At 45.3% G+C, this 19,028-nt stretch overlaps 1 protein-coding gene across 1 annotated transcript in view; it reads right to left on the bottom strand.

Annotated features, from left to right (window-relative positions):
* Positions 1-19,028, bottom strand: part of JAM3 (junctional adhesion molecule 3) — a 1,464,991-nt gene that overhangs the window by 104,833 nt on the left and 1,341,130 nt on the right. Inside the window, exon 7 of the mRNA XM_044079478.1 lies at positions 7,474-7,522. Within this exon, the coding sequence (XP_043935413.1) occupies positions 7,474-7,522 (49 nt within the window). The remainder of the gene's footprint in view (positions 1-7,473; positions 7,523-19,028) is intronic.

Genomic DNA, 19,028 nt, shown 5'->3' with positions numbered 1-19,028 from the left:
GTGTGTTAGAGGTAGTTGTTGGAATGACCATTGTGCAAACAGTAGCCATTGTAGGACTCTCATGTGCAGCTTCCCAGGGATTGCAATAAGGAGGCTGACATGAGGCCCAAACCTTCAGTACTAGTTTTGCAGGAGATTTCCCTTTACAAGAGTAGAAGCGAATGTGAGTCTGAGTGATAATATCCTTTCTGGGGAAGCCTCAGAATCAATTGCGTGTTTAATCTGCTCCTATGAACAAGATATTTTGTGATGGCTGAAGTAAGGATTTTCCGAAATTTACGGAAATCCCTAGGTGAACACACAGTTGAAGAACATAATCTCTGGCCTGCAGTAGTTGGCCGGTGGTGGCAGAAAGGAGCCAGTCGTCCAGATACGGAAACACCTGGAATCCTGGCGTCTCAAGTGAGGCGCTACCACTGCCATGCATTTGGTGAAGACCCTGGGGGCTGAGGTCAGACCAAAGGGCAGGGCTCGAAATTGAAAGTGACTGGCTCCCAGCCGAAAGCGCAAATGATCTCTGGATGCCCTGGCCATTTTGATGTGGTAGTATGCATCCTTCTAGATCTATTGAGCACATCCACGTCCTTCTGTAAGAATGGAAGGATCGATTGAAGCGTGACCATTCGAACTTTTCTTTCTTGGAAAGGTATTGAGGTAACTTAGGTCAGAATGGGCCTCCAGTCCCCTGTTTTCTTTGGAACTAAAAGAACCTTGAGTAAGTCCGAATCCTTGCTGGTCCGCTGGGACTGGTTGGATGACTCTTTTTCTAGCAGCTTTGAAATTTCTAAGCTGCTGGCTCTGCAGATGGGGGTACATCTGGGAGTCTTTTCTTTGGAATGGGATAGGATAGGAAGGGTATTGTAACCTCTGGTAACACGCTTTTACCCAGTTGTCTGTAGTTATATTTGCCAGGCCTGAGGGTATAAAGCTAAGCGACCCCGACTGCCTCCAGAGCAGGACAGTCGGGCCTCCTCTCAGGAGTGCTGGAAAGGTTTACCAGGGAGTGTATCCCTGTCACCTTGATGTTGCGGACCCCTCTGCCGCCAGGGCGGCGTCTTCCACCTCTGCCCCTCCTCTGCCTCTAGAGGGGCATCACCCTGTGTGCCTGGGAAAGACCCTTGGGTTTTCGAAACCACATTTTCCCACCAGCGTTGCCCTTTGGGTGCGGTCTGGTTGGGGTGGAAAACGGACTCCGACAGCAGACAGAGTCTTTCCCTCTGTTCACACCGGGTAAGGGTCTCCTTTACTTTGGGGCCAAAAGAGTGGCACCATCAAATGGGGCGTTAGTAAAGGAAGACTTGAAGGCTTCCAAAGGAGCATAAGCGCATCCAGGATTGTCTCAAGAGCAATCGCTGAAGCTGCTGCCCTACTCGAACCTTTGGCTGTAGGAAATCAGCCTCATGGACGAGTTAACAATCGATGTTAGGGTATTAGTTGCTGTCACTTTCTCTGAGACAGCGCATCTGTAGACCCTGGAGGGTATCTCCCAACTCTTTGACTAGATCCCTCTGAGACGTGTAAAATGGGTCAAATAGTTCAGGGACGCATGGAAAAAGCCGCTGAACTAAAAATGCGCTTCCCATATCTTCCATAGTCCTAGAATCTTTATTAGGCGGATGGACAGATGAGAAGACTCCGACATCTCCTTTTTCGTGGCTGTGCCACCACCATAGCGCTACTGGAACTCCTTTGTAAGGTAAGACTTATCCTGAGGTGCTGTGATGTACTTGTTGGTTTCCTAGGACTGGTTCCACTGTGTCAGGAGCCTCCAGCCCTTGAGCAATAAGTTCCATTAGGTCATCAAGGCGGAGTGACCCAGGAGGAGGAAGGCGAGCACCAAATGCCTTCAGCAGACTGACTCATCCTCAGAAGGGGAAGGGACTGCCAGTCACCTCTCTGTTTCAGGATCTCCAAATGTCGAAAAGAGACATCTTCTGAAGGTGACTTAGGGACCCTTCTGACTCATCTAAGTCAGTATCAGATGTAAGGATTCTGTGGAGAATCCAAGTGTCTCCTCTTACACAATCTTTCCTAGGGACTTCTGACCGGAGCATCCGAAGAAGCCTCGAGGAAGAGGGGCACCTCCAGGGGTGGCTGAGACACTGGTGCCGCGCTTGGATGTGGCCGTGGGTGCAGAGAGAAAAGGCCCTTTATGGGGAGGAGAAACTGCTTCCACTGATGTGGTTGTCTGGGTAGACAACACCTTCCTCATCAGGTCGAAGGCCCCGGGTCCCCATCGAAGAGTCTCCGGTTCAAGAAATGGGAAGAATCCCGACAAGGCACGAAGGCATCGACCCAGGCGGAGCCGAATCGATCGTGAGGCCCGAGGGAGAGTCGGAACCGAAAACCTCGGTTCGATCTCGCCCGGAACCAGAACAGAGCTCGGGTCCAGACTGTACGGTCCCGGCGGAGTCGGTGACGAACAGACCGAGAAAATGGCGGTTCTGGACCCGAGGGCTCCACAATCAGCAGATCAGCCTCTTCCGGCTCAAAGACTGAATTGGTCTCGGAGGAGGAATGGATGGAGATACAGGAAGGCCTTCAAGTTTCGACACCAACTGGGTGGAAACCGAAATAAGTTTGAGGGCAATGCTCCAGACTTCTGCACCGACGATCCACATCACATCGAAAGTTTGGAGGAAGAAGCGGGTCGAAGGAACCGAAGCGGAGCCGACCTCAAATGGCCAGGAGGAGCTCCATCACCCGTTCCAACACTCGACGCTCAGGAACCGACACCAGTTGAACACTGGCCCAAGTCTGTGGAACCGGTGATCTAACCTTTAAGAAGAGCGCGGAGCCTATGACTTGGCGTCCGACGTCTTGGATTCCTAGGAGGAATTGGATGGCTGGTGAGAAGCATCCAGAGCCTGTTGAAAGGGTTTCAAGACCCTGTCCATTAGTTTCCTGCCTATCTGTCATGACCCTCCCACTAAAGAGTGACAGATGGAGCAATCCCTTTAGTGGAGAGGGCCAAGCAAAACACAGGAACTATGGTTGTCAGTGACCGACATTTTTGGCCACACTGACAACGCTTGAAACCAGACTTTGCCTTCTCAGACATTGTGGTAATAAACAATTCCAGAAACAAACACAGTCAAATCCGAAAATAGTCAAATCCAGGTAAATGTCAAATCCGTATAAATTTGTCTCAATATGGTAGTATAGAAGGGTGTAGGCCCGTACAAAAATACCGAAAAAGTTAACGGTACCAAATTAGGAACCACAACACAATCACACTTAATACTGACAATATCAAGTTAAATAGAATTCAATAAATACAACAAAAAGTTATATCTTAGCTTAGAAACTCGAGCTAGCTCCCAGCGATGCAGCAGCGCGCAAACTAGATCTGAGGTAAAGGCAGAGGGGATTGTGGGTATTAGATTGTCTCGAGCTTCTTCTCGATGCAGAGCGAAGAGGCCGCACGGAGCCGAGGATCGGCTCCCATGACTATGCCTGCACCCGCAGCTCTCACCGCTCCCTCAGTAGCGTGTGATATCAAATGCATTGAGGAATCGGAAACCGATTCTAGGGTCGCTAACCGAGAGGCCACTGTGTCTCAGACCTCATCAGAAACTGCTCCTGCCAAGGTCTCAGAGAGTTCGGACACCAGGTCTCTCTGTAGCCTTATGAAATGTGACAGGTAGTTCAAGAGCCTAACAGCAAAGGTCGAAGATGCGAAGACTCGCTTCCCTAATCTGTGCACCGCCCGGGAATCCTTATTGGGCGGGTGAACAGCCTGGCTCTCCTCTGCTAGTTCCTTCTTTGTAGCGGCAGCCACCACTATGGCGTCTACTGGGAGACCTTTTGACCAATGGGGGCATTCTTCTGGGGGAGAAAGGATTTTGTCCGGCCTACGAGGTATGGCCTCCACAGAGTCCGATGTCTTCCACGCACGCTGCACGATGAGCTTGATGAGCTCATTGGCAAGTGAGGTAACCCAGGAGGTAGGGGGTTGGACACGAAAAGCCTGCAGGAACACAGACTCCTTTGAGGAAGTGTTAGAGGACTTCCATTCACCTCTCTGCTTTAAAATTTTGAGGATGTCACCAAAGGAAACCTTGTCAGAAGGTGAACATGGGGACCCCTCTCTGTCATCATAATCTGTGTCTTTGGTCACTGACTTCCATGGAGTCCATGTGCTTCCTCTTACACGTAGTCTTGCGGTGGACTTCCACAGTGAGGGAGACTGGGAAAGGCTGCAAGGATGGTGTCTCCATATGGAGAATGGCCCGAGACTCTTGAGCCTGGAGTCCAGGGGTTGCAACTTGGGACAGCTGAGGCTCAGAGGAAGTGGTAGTCAACGACAGAGGCGGCCAAGAAGCAGCAGCCAGTGTCCTCTCCAAGGCCGGGAGGGTCGGCCAGCCCGAGAAGGGATGCCTCGAAATCTCCACAGAGGTCGAAGGAGTATAGGTAGGAGTCTGTGGAGAAGGGTGATCAACTCCAAAGGGGAGAGACACTTTTGAAGGGGCAGGAAATCTTCGGGCCAAAAGCAGCTGGTCTATAAGACGCACCACATCATGTTCAGAACGGCTTCTGGTAGACCTCACTGAAAGCCCTGAAGGCGATTCGGGCCCGTCCAAAAAAGGGCTAGCACGACCACTGAAAGAAGGTGTCTGAATAGGTAATGTCTGCACCATCACCATCAGTGCTGAAAAAGCCTGCACTGAAGAAATTGTTAGTGCCGAGGGGGTCTGTGCCGAGAAAACTGTTGGCGCTAAAGCCGTCTGCACCGAGTAAACTGCTGGTGCCAAAGGCATCTGCGCCAAGAAAACTGTTGGCGAAGAAGATGTATGCACTGAGAAACTGGACGGTGCCGAATGAGTCTGTACCGAGACTTCAGTCGGCGCCAAAGATGACTGCGCCGATATACCAATCAGTGCCGAGAAAGTCTGCACTGAACTAGTCAGTGCCGTAGTAGTCTGCACCATGAAGGCTGAAGTCTGCGTCGAAAGCAACGGTGTAGACATAATCGGAGACAGAGTCAATTGAGTCGGTGCCAAAACAGCCGCTGGCACCGACGACTATGACAATTTAGCCTTTTTATGGTTCAATTCCTTAGGGTCTCCAGAGGGAGACGATGGAAGAGACTTAGACCTTTTATGTTGTTTGAAAGAAGGAGAAGATTCCTGCGACCCAAAAATAGCCTCGCAGAAAGAGGTCTTAAGGAGACCCTTTAGTACTAGTTTATTTTTACGTTTGTTCAAAGTCCTGGCAGAAAAACCTTTGCGAATCTGACAGGGCAGCTTCACTGTGAGATGAGGCACGCCCAAACAGTAAACACACAAGTCATGCGTGTCAGAGCCTTGAGGCAGTTTGTGTCCACACCTCTTAAAGCCTGGACTTCCTTTCTTCTCAGACATTATGTTCACAAAATATTAAAAACTAGGAACACACACACACTGTAGCAAGGCCCAAGTGAGGGCAAGGAAAGTCTACCAAAAAGGTAGTAGAATATACCAAAAAGGTACAGGTAATAAAGAAAAAGAATATCCGACTTAATAAAGTCAAAAAACTAAGAATTCTGTGATAAAAAAAATCAAAAAGTTATCAAAATATACACTTAGCCGGAGAGGAACGGCTCTACATGGCTGAACAGCAACGCAGCAAACTACATCTCAGGTAACAGGGAGAAGGGCATGATGGTAAAATCTTAGCTCGAGAGGTTTGTGGCTGACGCAAGCTTGAAAAAAAGGCAGGCTAGGTTCCGAAGTCGGAACTGAATCCCAAGAGTAAGGAATAAACGAAGATTAACAACATCAGATCTGTCCATTTTCTGGTGCTGTTAAAATTTTTCTAGTCTCCGGTAGATTGGCTCAGTGGTGTATGGCTGTTCCATGCCCGCCAAGAGATCAAACCTATGAGGTCATCGGCTGGTAGAGTCACCCAAGAGGTAGACGGGCCGGTACTGAACTGCTCAAAGAACACAGACTCCTCAGACAAAGCGTTGCTGGACTTCCAGCCACCTCTCTGCTTCAGGATTGCAAGGATGTCTCCAAACTGGACATCTTCAGCAGGTGACTATGGGGACCCTTCACCTTCATCAGAGTCTGCATCTTCTGTGATTGACTCCTCGGGGGAGTCTAAGTGCTTCCTCTTGCATGACCTCTTCTAAGCGACCTCCTTATTGGTATCCTCTAGGGAGGTCTCAGAAGAGGGGGCGGCGAGAGGAAGAGAAGTACTGTGCAGTGTTGAGTAATACTTGGGGTCTTCCCAAGTTGTTCAGTGGAGGTAAAGCAAGAATATGAAGTGTAAAACATGGGGAATAAATGCTCCAAGAAGAACATTTAAATACTTTTTCAGAATAGTCACTACTGAATGATACTGGTTCTCTCGGTTTCTGAAGTATACAGACTATTGATACATAATCTCTCATTAAGAATATTACATTCTTGGTATCATTTGATACTAACAAATTAAATAAATAATAAACAAAAACAGACCCATCAGGAAGATGGTAAAAACAATTAGAATCCTTTGCCAGCAGACCACCTAAAAGAGTCAGAATGAAGGACTGATCAAAAGTTATTTACTGCTGGAAAGAAATCATAGACACTTCTATTGCTTCTGACTGACTGCATGTTTGAGTACAAATAAGATGCTTCAAAATTTTCAACAGATGGCCAAATACCTCTTGCTTGTGAAGAGAGACACATGACATCTACAGCACTCTTGCAGGGAATACTGTGGAGAGATCATGGAGAATTTTCCTATCAGCAGTATGATGCCATTTTACCATATCTAGTTCTGCTCATCAAACCACAGTTCTCAAAATCACAAAAGGCCACAGTGCATATGCCAAATGCACATCCCATAAAACTGGAGAACATTAACTGCATATCCTGCAATCAACTGGCATCCCACTTAGGATTAGGTCTCTCACTGGATAGGGTCCAAAATCCTACAAGACTCTGAAATGGATTAAGATATTATAAGGTGCTTACTTTTGTAGGCTGCAAGGCCTCTCCACCACCACTGCTATGTTCCACTGCCTTCCACAGAACAGGGAATGCTCCAGTTTATCCTTTCCCAGAGTAGTTAGAACAAACGTATACAAAGGGTGTGGCAGCAAGTGCAGCCAATCACCTGTGGAGCTTGCCCCCCCAACCAAAAAAAAAAAAAAAAGCTTGGCTTGTAGCTTTTTCTGTAAGTATGCACAGCATTTTTAGTTGTGCTTGTTTGGTTCATCAGACTCGCTCATGATGATTCAGAGTACTGTGGTCCAGTAACGTAGAAGTCACTCCATTCACACGTCCAGGATCAAACAAATGATGTTCCTTACCTGAACCAGATTTTGATTACAGTGGCAAACCTCCATTACAAAAAATGTTCTAGATGAACAAGGGAGAAATACAAGAAAGCCTAGAAGATAAGACAGCTGGGGAACAAGACAGAGAAAGGCCAGACAGGTGGATAATATGGAAAGTGGACATTATAATCCTGGCAAGGATAAAAAAAAAGTTAAAATCTTACCTCATTATCCCCTTGTATATAGTCCACATCATCTGCTTTGGTTCTGTGGCTAGAAAAAAGAGCATTTTCTGGTTACTAGTCTTTCTGAACTATATTTTATATAATAAAGTCCAACACATTCCCAGGACAGCATAGCGGTATGGAAGGTGCTTAAGGTAACAACATCACAGTATACACATTGACAACTTAGCTGGTAGGCAAGACAAATAAAGTCAAGACTAGCAGAGGCTACCTCTTCTAGCCCCTTGTCTCTCATAAGGACATCTTTGTAGTAGGTCAATGTTTTTAATATAAATGTTAACTGCATAACAGAATAATAAACAGTTATGATGAAACTAATATTCTCGTGAAGCATTTACTGTTACAGTCATCTGTCCACTGAGGTCTTCTTTTACACTCCATACTGGGTACAATGGTGTTAATACATTCCATAAGGAAGATTAATCTAACTATAAAACATTACAACTGGGTAGATTTTCAAGCACTGCTAGCATATCCATCCAAGAGGGTGAATGAAAAGATCTTCTACAAGTGCCAAAACCTGCACTATGCCTGGCCTGGCCATAAGTTGAAAAAACATGAAGCCCTGACTATGATGTAGCCTACTGGAAAGGAGTAGGCTGGAAGTCTGAGAATGAGCAGCCATACTGTCTAAATCATCTTGGACGGAGGGAGGAGGCTCTGGTTCATTACACTGGTAGCACCTGCATATTAATGAACCTAGCAAGCCTGTGCACATGGATCACAGGCATAATGTGTGAAAGCTTGCATGCTCCTCTTGAGGAAGCTATGGCTGAAGTCAATGCAGCTAAAGAGTAAAAAGGTTAGGTTAGTCAAATCGCCTAATGTACTTGAATGACAATTTTCCTACCATCCACCTCTAGTCCCTAATGGAGGGATGGAGGCATTGGAGCACCAAAGAATGACTGGACGTTAGGGTTCTCACCATGGCAGGATGGGCGTGGCATCTCTTCTGACAGGGACAGCACTGGTGATATCCAAAGCCAGGGTGTGAATGGGTTGTAGAACTCTCACCTCGCTTGGGGATAGACCTGGTGTATGCCCTTAGGGTTGGGGGGGCTGCTGAGCCCCCCCCCCAATTACCCAGCCCTCATTCCCAAGGTGGAGGGACAAATACATCACTTGAATGAAGAAATAGGGCCCACTGGGAAAGTTAAGTAGACCGGGGAATGGGGACCTGCCCTACGCCTGATCTACGTTTCCAACTTTTAATTTACTCATTTCCTAACCAAGAAACTAAACTAGTTATCTTTGATGTTTTCTGTCATTACCCAGGCCAAAGGGGCAAGGATAAATGCAATATATAAGGGCACTTTAGAGTAGTCAGCCAATCACCATGTTTTAAGAGGTGAGGAGGAAACCAGAGTAGAGAGAGAAAATCCCAAAACAGTGAATGAGATGAGAAGTGAACCCCAGACCCTGGACCTGTGAGGCAGAGATCTTAACTACTAAGACAAAAGTTACACCCCTTGCATTGCTCTGTGACAGTATGAACAGAAAGACACATGGCAGCTTCCAAAATACCTTATGCAGAAGCATTCCTGAAATATGGTGTTGATGTAGCTACTGCTGTATAGGAATGTGCTCTTACTGAGTGGTCCCCAGACAACCAGGATTTGATCGGCAGCTTGGGTCGCTAGAAGGACCAACTAAGAGGAAAGTGATAAGAGTGACCAGTGCTGACTTTCTAATCTTGGAGGGAGTGGAGAGAAGGTGGCTAGACCCGCTTCACTGCTACAACAAACTAAAGTACAGCATGATGCAGCAGGATCTGGGTCATAGTAGGAAAGTACTAGGCTAGCTGCCCTTGTAGGCCATTTTAAGTCTAGCCAGTTTCCCTTTTGGGTGTTCAAAATAACCTATACCATTTAGTTATACACTGGCCTTACTCATCCCATGGTTAATAATTATATATCACCCATAATGAGAATAACTAAGACCATACCACAGATAAATTGAGGGGGACCCCCATGCACTGTATAAAGCATTTAGGAGCTGCCTCTGTCCATTAGCAATACAGAGGAAGTCCTGGGATAAATTTAATGTTTCTCATCCACTGATGTAAGTTGCGCTGGAACATGAACAGGGATGAACTATGTTCCACAGCAGCAGTATCCTCTGCGAAATATACCTGTCCCTCCACACCATTCTGTTATGTTGCAGAAGAAGTTTACATCCATAGACCAATTATTTGTGATGCCATTTGACTTGCTGATGTGCAGTAAATCCATCAGTAATGGGTCAGTGAATGCCCTGTATGCCAGACACAGGTTACCACTTAAAAGTCTGTAGGATACCAAGCAGAATGACAAGGCTTTGAGTTGGTCCACAAAGAACATGTTGCTTAGGTCTTGCATCCTTTTAATGAGGTATCTCTCTGTGGGCATTTTAGTTGTTGCACATGATCGGACAGATGCATGCTAAAGGGGCAATTATAGTCAATGACTGGCCTAATGTGGGCTGAGTAAAGGGGGACAATGACATCCCTATATCTAGACACAAACACTTAGTTTATAAGATGTGCAATACTGAAGGACCTTCTTATAGCAACAGACGCATGTTGGTCAAAAGTTAGGTCGCTGTCCACATAAGTTCCTGAATCCTAAACAACTGGGTGAACCATTAGGGACATATTGTCAATCTGACAGTTCCCTGGGGTACATGACATCCCAAAGGACACAATAATGCATTTTTTGACATTTAGTTTCAGTCCACGATTTTGGCACCTGTAATTTTTTTGGGACAAACATTCCCGCAGGATGTCTAAATCATTTGGGGATTCAATGCCTGCTCCCACCTTGCAGTCACCTGCAAACTTAAGTCAGTCAGAACCCTTTGGTATTTGCTTTTACTTCAGAAAAATAGATGCCGAAAAGGACAGGTCCCAGCACAGAACTCTGGCAGACTCTACTGGTGACTGGTCTCTGTGGAAGTAATATCCACTGTTTTGATCATCTGCATCCTATCTATCTGTGAGTCAGCTGGCAATCCAGCAAGTGACAGAGGGATTTATTCCCAGTTTATTTAGCTGTTCTACTATGGGTAGGTAATTGTGTCAAAAGCTTGGTGTGTACCGTTTTGTCTTCATCCATTGCTTTGGTGACCTTTTCAAAAAAATCCATTAGGTTGAGTAAGCTCGACCTACCCTTGACAGATCCAGTGTTTGGAGGTTCTTCGTGTCCTGATATGATAACTCCTTCCACGGTTCTGCATGTGAGGCTGGTCAGACTTAGGGTCTGTAATTTTGGGTTTGCAGAAGGTCCTCCCTTATGCAGGGGAATGACTATAGCTTTTCTCCATTCACCTGGCACAAAACCTGTATGGAGGCTAAGACTGAACAGTGTTGTTACGGCTGTGGCTAAATTATGCTTTATGCTACTTAAGATGCATCCAGGGTATTTTCAAGACCCATCAATATAGTATTTTCAGCTTTTGATAGCTCTTTTAGGACTTGGTTATGTGTGATAGCTGGAGGTGAGCCAACTTCAGGTATATTTTGAAGGACAGACGGAGAAGAGAGAGAGAGGTAAGGTTAGAGCTAAATTTATCCCCCAGTAGGTTCACTGCATCTTCAGCAGCAGTATAGGTAACATTGTTCACAACCAGCTTAGTGCATTGCCGCATTGTGGTTTTGAGATTACAAACATCACTAAAATGCCTTGTGATAGTCTTTGTCTTGGGTAACTATTTTAGCCTTTGCTTTGGTGGATTTTATTAAGCTTCTAAGTTGTTTATTTCAGTGGCAAGGGCTGTAACATTCTGGGAATTACTCTTCTTACTTTTGGTGAAACTTTTTTCTTTTTATTATAAAACTTGCTGATATTATGTTTCCACCATGTTGATTTGCCCTGCACTTTTTCCTATGAGGTACAGCTGCATCTATGCAGCTGTTTACGTGCTGGTATAGTGTGGTGTACATTTCTGTATATACAGTGGAGTTAACTAGGTTTGCTGGAGATTTGAAGTTTTCTAATGTATCACTTATGAGTACATAGTTTGTCTTAAAGGAATTTCTAAAGATTCTTTGGGTGGAAGAGATGTCTGGTTTCAGTTTTACTTCAAAGGAGACTGCTTTATGGTCAGAACTAACAAGTGACAAAGGCATGCAAGGCATGGTGCAAGATGCTCCCATATTAGTAAGGAAAAGATCCAAGATGCTATTCCTCCTAGAGGGTACTCTTGAATGACTGTTCCTGGGCATTTGCACTGACAAAGTCCAGGAATCTCTGTGTTTGTGCAGTAGTGGAAGTATAGGTTTCCCAGTCTATAGCTGGATAATTTAGCTCACCTAGGAAAATCGTATTCGGTTTAATACAGATTGATTCTATTCCTGTAGATAGGCATTCTGGCTTTCTTTTGTCTTACAGGAGTTCTACAGCTAACCAATATATGGTATGGGAACTTTCTGATGGTTATTAGGACATGAAGAAACCCTAGTGCATCATGTTGCTTTACCAGCCCTGATTTAAGTCTATTCTGGATGAAGACTAAGACACCTCCTCTCCTGTGCAGTGGCTGGCTTAAATGTGTGGAAAGCATTATAGCCCTGCACTGCCAGAATGCTCTCAGCTATTTTAAACCATGTCTCAGTCACTACAGGGGTGTAGCTAGGTTTTTCAAATTTGTACTAACAGCTCTCACACTACTGCCCCCCCCCCAAACAAAGCTACAATTTCAAATAAATAACTTTCTCTTTTTTTCAGTTAGCACTCACTAATTGTCAAGTCACCCTCCAGTTGATATGTTGATTCACTTATTCCTTCACATACAGGGTCTCAGCTTGGGGGGGTCCTGGATTTGAAGTAAGGTAAGATCTGGAGTAGTGCCATCATCCTAGATGGACGTTTTTTCCCCTTCATCCTAAGAATGCGAACATCAGTGCTAGGCTGGGCAGGCAATGGTAAGTAGCCTGAGTGTGTGCCCTGTCCTGGGTCCACAAGGTGGCCTTGCCTACTGTTGTCCTCCTGCCCACCCCAGCTTGGAATCTTTTCAATGAGCTCTATATCCCCCACTGGAGAGACGCTTAACAATGTCCCTCTTTCCCATCAAGCACATAAGCCGCTTAAACTCGGGTCATCTGGGCCAGAGTTGGGACTTTTGAACATACTGGAGACAGATATGTGTCCAACAGACTGCCACTTCTATGGAACACACATTCATCCATGTAAAGCTGCGTTCATCTGTTACCCAGGTTAAGTGCAACACAGACCAGTGAATGAAGAATAGGCAATTTACACTGGGCCTGGTACCTGTGTCCCTTATGGACACAGGCAGCTTATAAATGCCTGATCTTCAATGTCCTATTTGGATACAGGACATCATTATTCTTGCGAGAAAACTTGGCTAAACTTAGAAAGGCCCCCTTGGGTCATCAGACTAGTAACACTCTGAATTTTTTGGTCCCTTACTCCTAAAATGTGTGGTTTATTGCCAGTCACTGGAGATTGAAGTCACTAAATAATGACATACATTGAGTTTCAGACTATTTCCTTCAGAAAATTCATGCTAACACAAATTCAGTTATTTAAGCAACTTTATAATTTTATAGAAAATATATTTAACATCTGTTCCTATTTTTGAGCTTTTGTTCCCCTTCACTTTGAGTTTTATGCAGATTTCTTGAGTTAAGAGGTTGAGAGGTATGCAAACTTCTTAACTGCTGCTACTGCCAGTGGTTGATCAATCTCAATCTGCGTACTCTCTCTCTCACACACACACACACACACACACACACACACACACATTCATACAAGCACGCATACACTCACTCATGCAAACAGAAACATAAACACATATGCACACACACACCTGCCTGTGTCATTTATTTTAACACTTGCTAAACTTTCTTTCTTTTTTTATATTTTATACTCACTAAACTGCAAAAGCGCTGCTTAGCGAGCAAATAATAATGGCAACTGTTAGGCTACTTTCAGTCTGAGTTCCACAGCAGCTTAATATACTGCCATGAAGCAGAGACTCGTTTTTCAGTAGATATTACCTATAAATTTATACCCTGCTGTAGAACGTTCGTTCTCCAATCAGGGTGCCGATCTACAGGTTGCCCATTCTATAATGTAATTTACACAAGCAATAATGCCCAAAAGGATGTGTGTTATTGTGTGAATAACATCCACCCAGGGGTGTTTTGAGGCCAGATGCCGCAAGTGGAGGGCCTCTACACCCCTGGAAGGGTGATATTTACACAATAACACACATCCAGGAGGGCAATGTTGTGCTCAGAGAATCAGTTGTCTGTAAAATTGTTTTATTTTTTTTTTATTACTATATTATTTTTTTTATATATTTTTGATGTAAAATAGTTTCTCCATCTAATGTTTAAAAAGTACAGTTTTGTACCTACCATAAATGTAGATGTCCGAACTGGATAGCATCTGCAGTCATAACAAATGGGTTGTCCTGTCGTCAGGCAGCCCTTCGGTCGGCCGGATTCCAAAGTCTGGGTCAGGCTTCGGCTGATGTCGCACTTCACCCGACGTCATCTCTGCTGGTCTTCGGGTATAAAGGCAACAGCCTACGCCATTTTCCTCAGTGTTTCTTGCCCCAGATGCCAGTTGCCCTCCTGGAAGGCAAAATTTTGGATAAATGCCAATGATTCCAAAAAAGTAGAAGGCAAACACAAAAATAAGCATGTATGTACATATATACAAACAAATACACCATAAGAGACCCCCCCCAGCTAGCTATTAGGAGGGTAAATACCCTAGGAGTACCACAGAGGGGAAGGAGGGTGGGTAATCCTGACTGCAGATGCTATCCAGTTCGGACATCTACATTTATGGTAGGTACAAAACTGTACTATGTCCTTCATGGATGCATCTGCAGTCATAACAAATGGGTAGAATACCATAGCCAAACTAGGGGTGGAGGAAGAAAATTATGGTGTAGTAAGGATCCCTTGCAGTACAGCAGTGGCAAACCCTGCTCGGGATCTAGAGTATAGAGGTAAATTATAATGCTTGGCAAATGTATGCACGGAGGTCCAAGTAGCCGCCTCAATAATGTCCTTGGTTGCCACTCCTCGTAAGAAAGCTGTGGTAGTGGCTGTAGCCCTTGTAGAATGAGGTCTTATGTTCTGTGGAATTGGTTTTCCATGGTAGGAGTAACAGAATCTTATGCAATTTCCTATCCATTTGGAGATTGTCTGTTTGGAAATTGCTTTTCCTTCCCTTCCTGTTGCATAGGCTACTAAAAGCTGGTCGGTTTTGCTGTTTCTTTTGGTTCTGTCCAGGTAGTAGCGTAACTGCCTATGTACATCCAAGGTATGCAGCAGTCTTTCCCCTGTTCTGTGGATTGGGAAAGAAGGTAGGTAGGTGGATTGCCTGGTTTAAAGACACTCTGGATACCACCTTAGGCATAAATGTAGGATTAGTTCTCATGGACACCCTATCTTGATGGAAGATTAGGAAGGGTTGCACTGCCATTAAGGCCTGTAGTTCCGAAACCCTCCTTGCTGAAGTAATTGCCAGTAGGAAAGCAGTTTTCCATGATAGGTGTTGCAGATCTGCTGTTGCTGCTGGTTCAAACGGAGGGAGTGTCAACTTTTCTAGCACAAAGTTCAAGTCCCATGCTGGTAATAGTGGTTTCCTAGGAGGTTTTACATTCTTGATCCCTCTGAGGAACTGCCTGAGTAGAGGATGCGAAAAGACAGGTGGATCGAAGCTGTATTCTGCTGAAATAGCTGATGCATGTATCTTGATGGAGGAATAGGACAGGCCTGTATGTGGCAGCTCTGCCAAGTACTCCAGGATGTTAGCAATATCTATGTTGGACACATCTTTTCCTCTTTCAGTACTCCAAATGACAAACCTTTTCCATTTTCCTGCATAGTTCCTTCTTGTTGAAGGTCTGCGGGCTTCAAGGATAATGTCTTTAACCCTTTGGGATAGGTCTGGGTTAGTTGCTGCTATGTGATGTTCCAGGCAGTCAGTTGCAAGGTTTTTAGGTTTGGATGCATGATGTTGTAGTTGTTCTGAGTTAACATCAAAGGCATCAGGGGTATTGACCACATTCTCCCCCGAGACATGCTCCTCAGCAATGGGTACCAGTGTTGTCTTGGCCAATTCGGAGCTATCAGGATTATCCTTGGACGTTCCTCTTTGATTTTCAGTAGTACCTTGTGCATCAAGGGAAGAGGTGGAAAAGCATATGCTGTCAGGCCTTTCCAGCTGAAGGATAGAGAGTCCACCTTCCATGCAAGTGGGTGGTATGTCCTTGTGCAGAATTTTTTGAGCTGGTGATTGAGTGGGGATGCGAATAGGTCTATTTGTGGCATTCCCCATTTCTTTGTGATGGCCTTGAAGATGTCCGGGTGTAGCATCCATTCGTGAGCATCCGAGGTGGTTCTGCTTAACATGTCTGCTAGGGTGTTCTCTTTCCCGGCACAAATATGGCCTGTAACTGGATGTTGTAGCTCAGAGCCAGATTCCAAAGGTCCAGAGTCATTCTGCATAGTATGAATGAGTGCCTCCCTGTTTGTTGATGTACCACATGACTGTGGTGTTGTCTGTCCTTATCATTAAATGGCCTTCTTTGAGGAATGGTCTGAATTTTGGATTGCTAGTTTTACTGCCAGCATTTCTTTTGGTTTATGTGCAGGTGCAGCTGGTCTTGAGTCCACAATCCTTGTATGCATTTGTCCAGCATGTGCGCCCCCCATCCTAGGTCTGAGGCGTCCGTTGTGATGGTTTGGCTTGCTTGAAAGTTGTGGAAAGGTAAGCCTGGGTTTGACTGGCATGCTTGAGCCCACCATAGGAACTCCTGTTTTAGGCATGGGATTAGTGGGATTTCGGTTTCTAAGCTGTGCCTGTGTTGAGACCATAAATTCTTTAGGTACCACTGTAGCTTTCTCATATGCAGTCTGGCATGTGGGACCAAGATTATGCATGATGCCATGAATCCCAAGGCCTGCTGAACTTTTCTTGATGTTAGTTTGTTCTGCTTTGTTAATGCCAAGAAGTAAAGAGGGAGTTCTTTTTGTTTTTCTGCAGTTAGGAATGCCATTTGTTTTACTGTGTCCAATTCCGCACCCAAGAATGTTCTTGTTTGGGATGGTATCAGCCTTGACTTTTGTAAATTGACTGTATCCCAGGGCTTGTAGCAAGCAAATGACCCTTTGTAAATCTGTTGTCAGCTTGCTTTTGTTGTCCGCTTGTAACAGGCAGTCGTCCAGGTATGGATAAATTTGGATTCCCTGTAGTCTGCAGTGAGCGATTACTGATGCCAGGCATTTTGTGAATACTCTGGGCGCAGTAGATAAGCCAAAGGGCAATGCTGAGAATTGATAATGCTCTGATCCTGCAAGAAATCTGAGGTATCTTCTGCAATTTGGTCGAATGGGGACGTGCAGGTATGCCTCCTTGAGATCTAGAGTTACCAGCCAACACTCCTTGCCCAGCATGGGAAGAAGTTGCTGTAGGGTCAGCATTTTGAATTTTGGGACAATGATGTATGTGTTTAAGACGGACAGGTCGAGAATAGGTCTCCAACTTTTCTCTTTTCTTGGTACTAGGAAGAGTCTGGAGTAGAATCCTTTGCCCTGTTCTGTTATTGGTACTCCTTCCACAGCTCTCATCTTTGCTAATTTCGCTATCTGCTGTAGAGCTTCTGTTTTTTGATTTGGAGGTAGGTTTGGCATTCCCCTTTTTACTGGTAAGGTGTGGAAGTGGAACCGGTAGCCTTGGTCTATGGTTTGCAAAATCCACTTGTCTTTTGTGATATTGTGCCAATTTTTCGAAAATAATGCTAACTTTCCGTCTAAAGGTGCTGCTATTTGCTCCCTGGTAGGCGGTGTCAGAGCCAAGTCACTGTGATTGTCCTGTTGCAGTGGCAGTGGTTGTGTCTGTGCCTCGGTTATTGCCTTGCCACTGTCGTCCTCTGTAGGCACCTCCTCTGGATTGATTTCTGCCTCTAGAGCGTCTATTCCTGCCTCTTTGGGATTTTGTGGAGTCTGGAAATGACCAATTTTTGGCAGGCCAGTTCCTGCTAAACCTTGGGGGCTGAACCTGTAAGAAATCTTTTACTGTTTGTACAGATTTTGCCTTCTCTTCCATTTTCTTCATTACTTGCTGAGCAGGTGTACCAAATAGACTGGCCTTATCCATAGGAGCATCTAACAGCTTTGCTTTAACATGATCCGGTAAGACCTGTTCTTTCAACCATGCATGCCTTCTTATCACTGTGCCAGTCATGGCTGATCTAAATGAAGCCTCCAGTGCATCATAGCCACATTTTAAAGAATGGTTACTAACCTGTTGGATGTTATTCACCATTTCTAAAACATATTTCTTATCTAAGGCATCATCAGAGGATAGCTTTTTAGTTAACTGATCAAGCATAAACTCTTGGTATTGGATCATATGAAACTGACAGTTTAAAGCTCTAGCTGAGAGAGTAGCAGAGGTGTAAACTTTTTCCCCATCTCTAAGGACCTGGATTCCCTTTCAGAAGGGATAGGGTTTTTTGCTGAGGTCGAGGCTACTGCCTTAGGCCCCTGGGATATAGTTTCAGGATCTGCAAGTGGGGCCTTGTATAAGTGGTGATGAGTGTCTGGCACCCTGTAAAATCTATCTGGTTTGGCAGGGGCTGGAGGTAAAGAATCAGGAGCAGTGCAAACATCATTAAATGCATCATCCACAACAGGCAGTACAGGAGGTATAGCTAAGGGCCTATGTTGTGGTAAGTGCAGAAAGGTCCTAAGCCTTTCTCTTGAATCTGAGAAATCTTGTCCCTGCCATTGGAATTGTTCTCTCATGGCATTTAAGGTTTCCCCAAAGGAAAATTCCTCTGGTGGAGAGGCAGCTGGAATGGATTCTTCAGCATCGGAATCTTCATAAGTAGAAAAAGGAGCCTCTGGCTGGTCTGTAATGTCTGAGTCATTCGCAGAATCATCAGAGGACACTGGCTCGGGGGGCTCTGCTCTAGGTCTCTTTTCTGGGGGCTGAGAGGCCCTGTCTGGGTGAGATTGGGATCCCCTAATTAAGGATATTAAATCCTCTGCCAGAGTAAGCATTTGTGAACTTGAAGTGGGCCTGTGTGAGGGGGGCTTAACAGGCACTGTTTTAACAGATTTGGCTGCTTTAGCCCTGGCAAAGGCCTTAATAGACATGGCTGCAGGAGGCCTAGCAGCACCACGTGCTGGGGTAGAGACATCCAAAGGGATGGTGTCTGATAAATCACTAGGAACCACAATTGTAGGCAAAATTTCTGAGGCCGTTTCAACTAAGGTAGCAGGAGCCTCAGTAGTAGTCATGGATTCGGCTGAAGATTGACCGGTTTTCTCGGTTTCGGCCTGGTCTTTTTCTTTGCGTTTTTTAACAATTTGGGTAGTCGGAGGATCCGACGGCATAATGTACGCAAAATCTGAGCCGTAAAACTGTTCAGCAAACTCCGACCGACGCCTAAGCGTTCGTCGGTTGAAGGAAGCACAGGCCGAACAGGCTGCTACGTCGTGGTCTGGGCCTAAGCAAGGCAGGCAGTAAGAGTGGAAATCTTTATGAGGTATTTGTTTCCCACAA

This window comes from Protopterus annectens, chromosome 8.part0 (genome assembly GCF_019279795.1).
Source record: "Protopterus annectens isolate FY-2018-M chromosome 8.part0, PAN1.0, whole genome shotgun sequence".
Taxonomy (NCBI): domain Eukaryota; kingdom Metazoa; phylum Chordata; order Ceratodontiformes; family Protopteridae; genus Protopterus; species Protopterus annectens.
The sequence above is the reverse complement of the archived record's forward strand: the minus strand, read 5'-3'. Positions and strand labels throughout refer to the sequence as shown.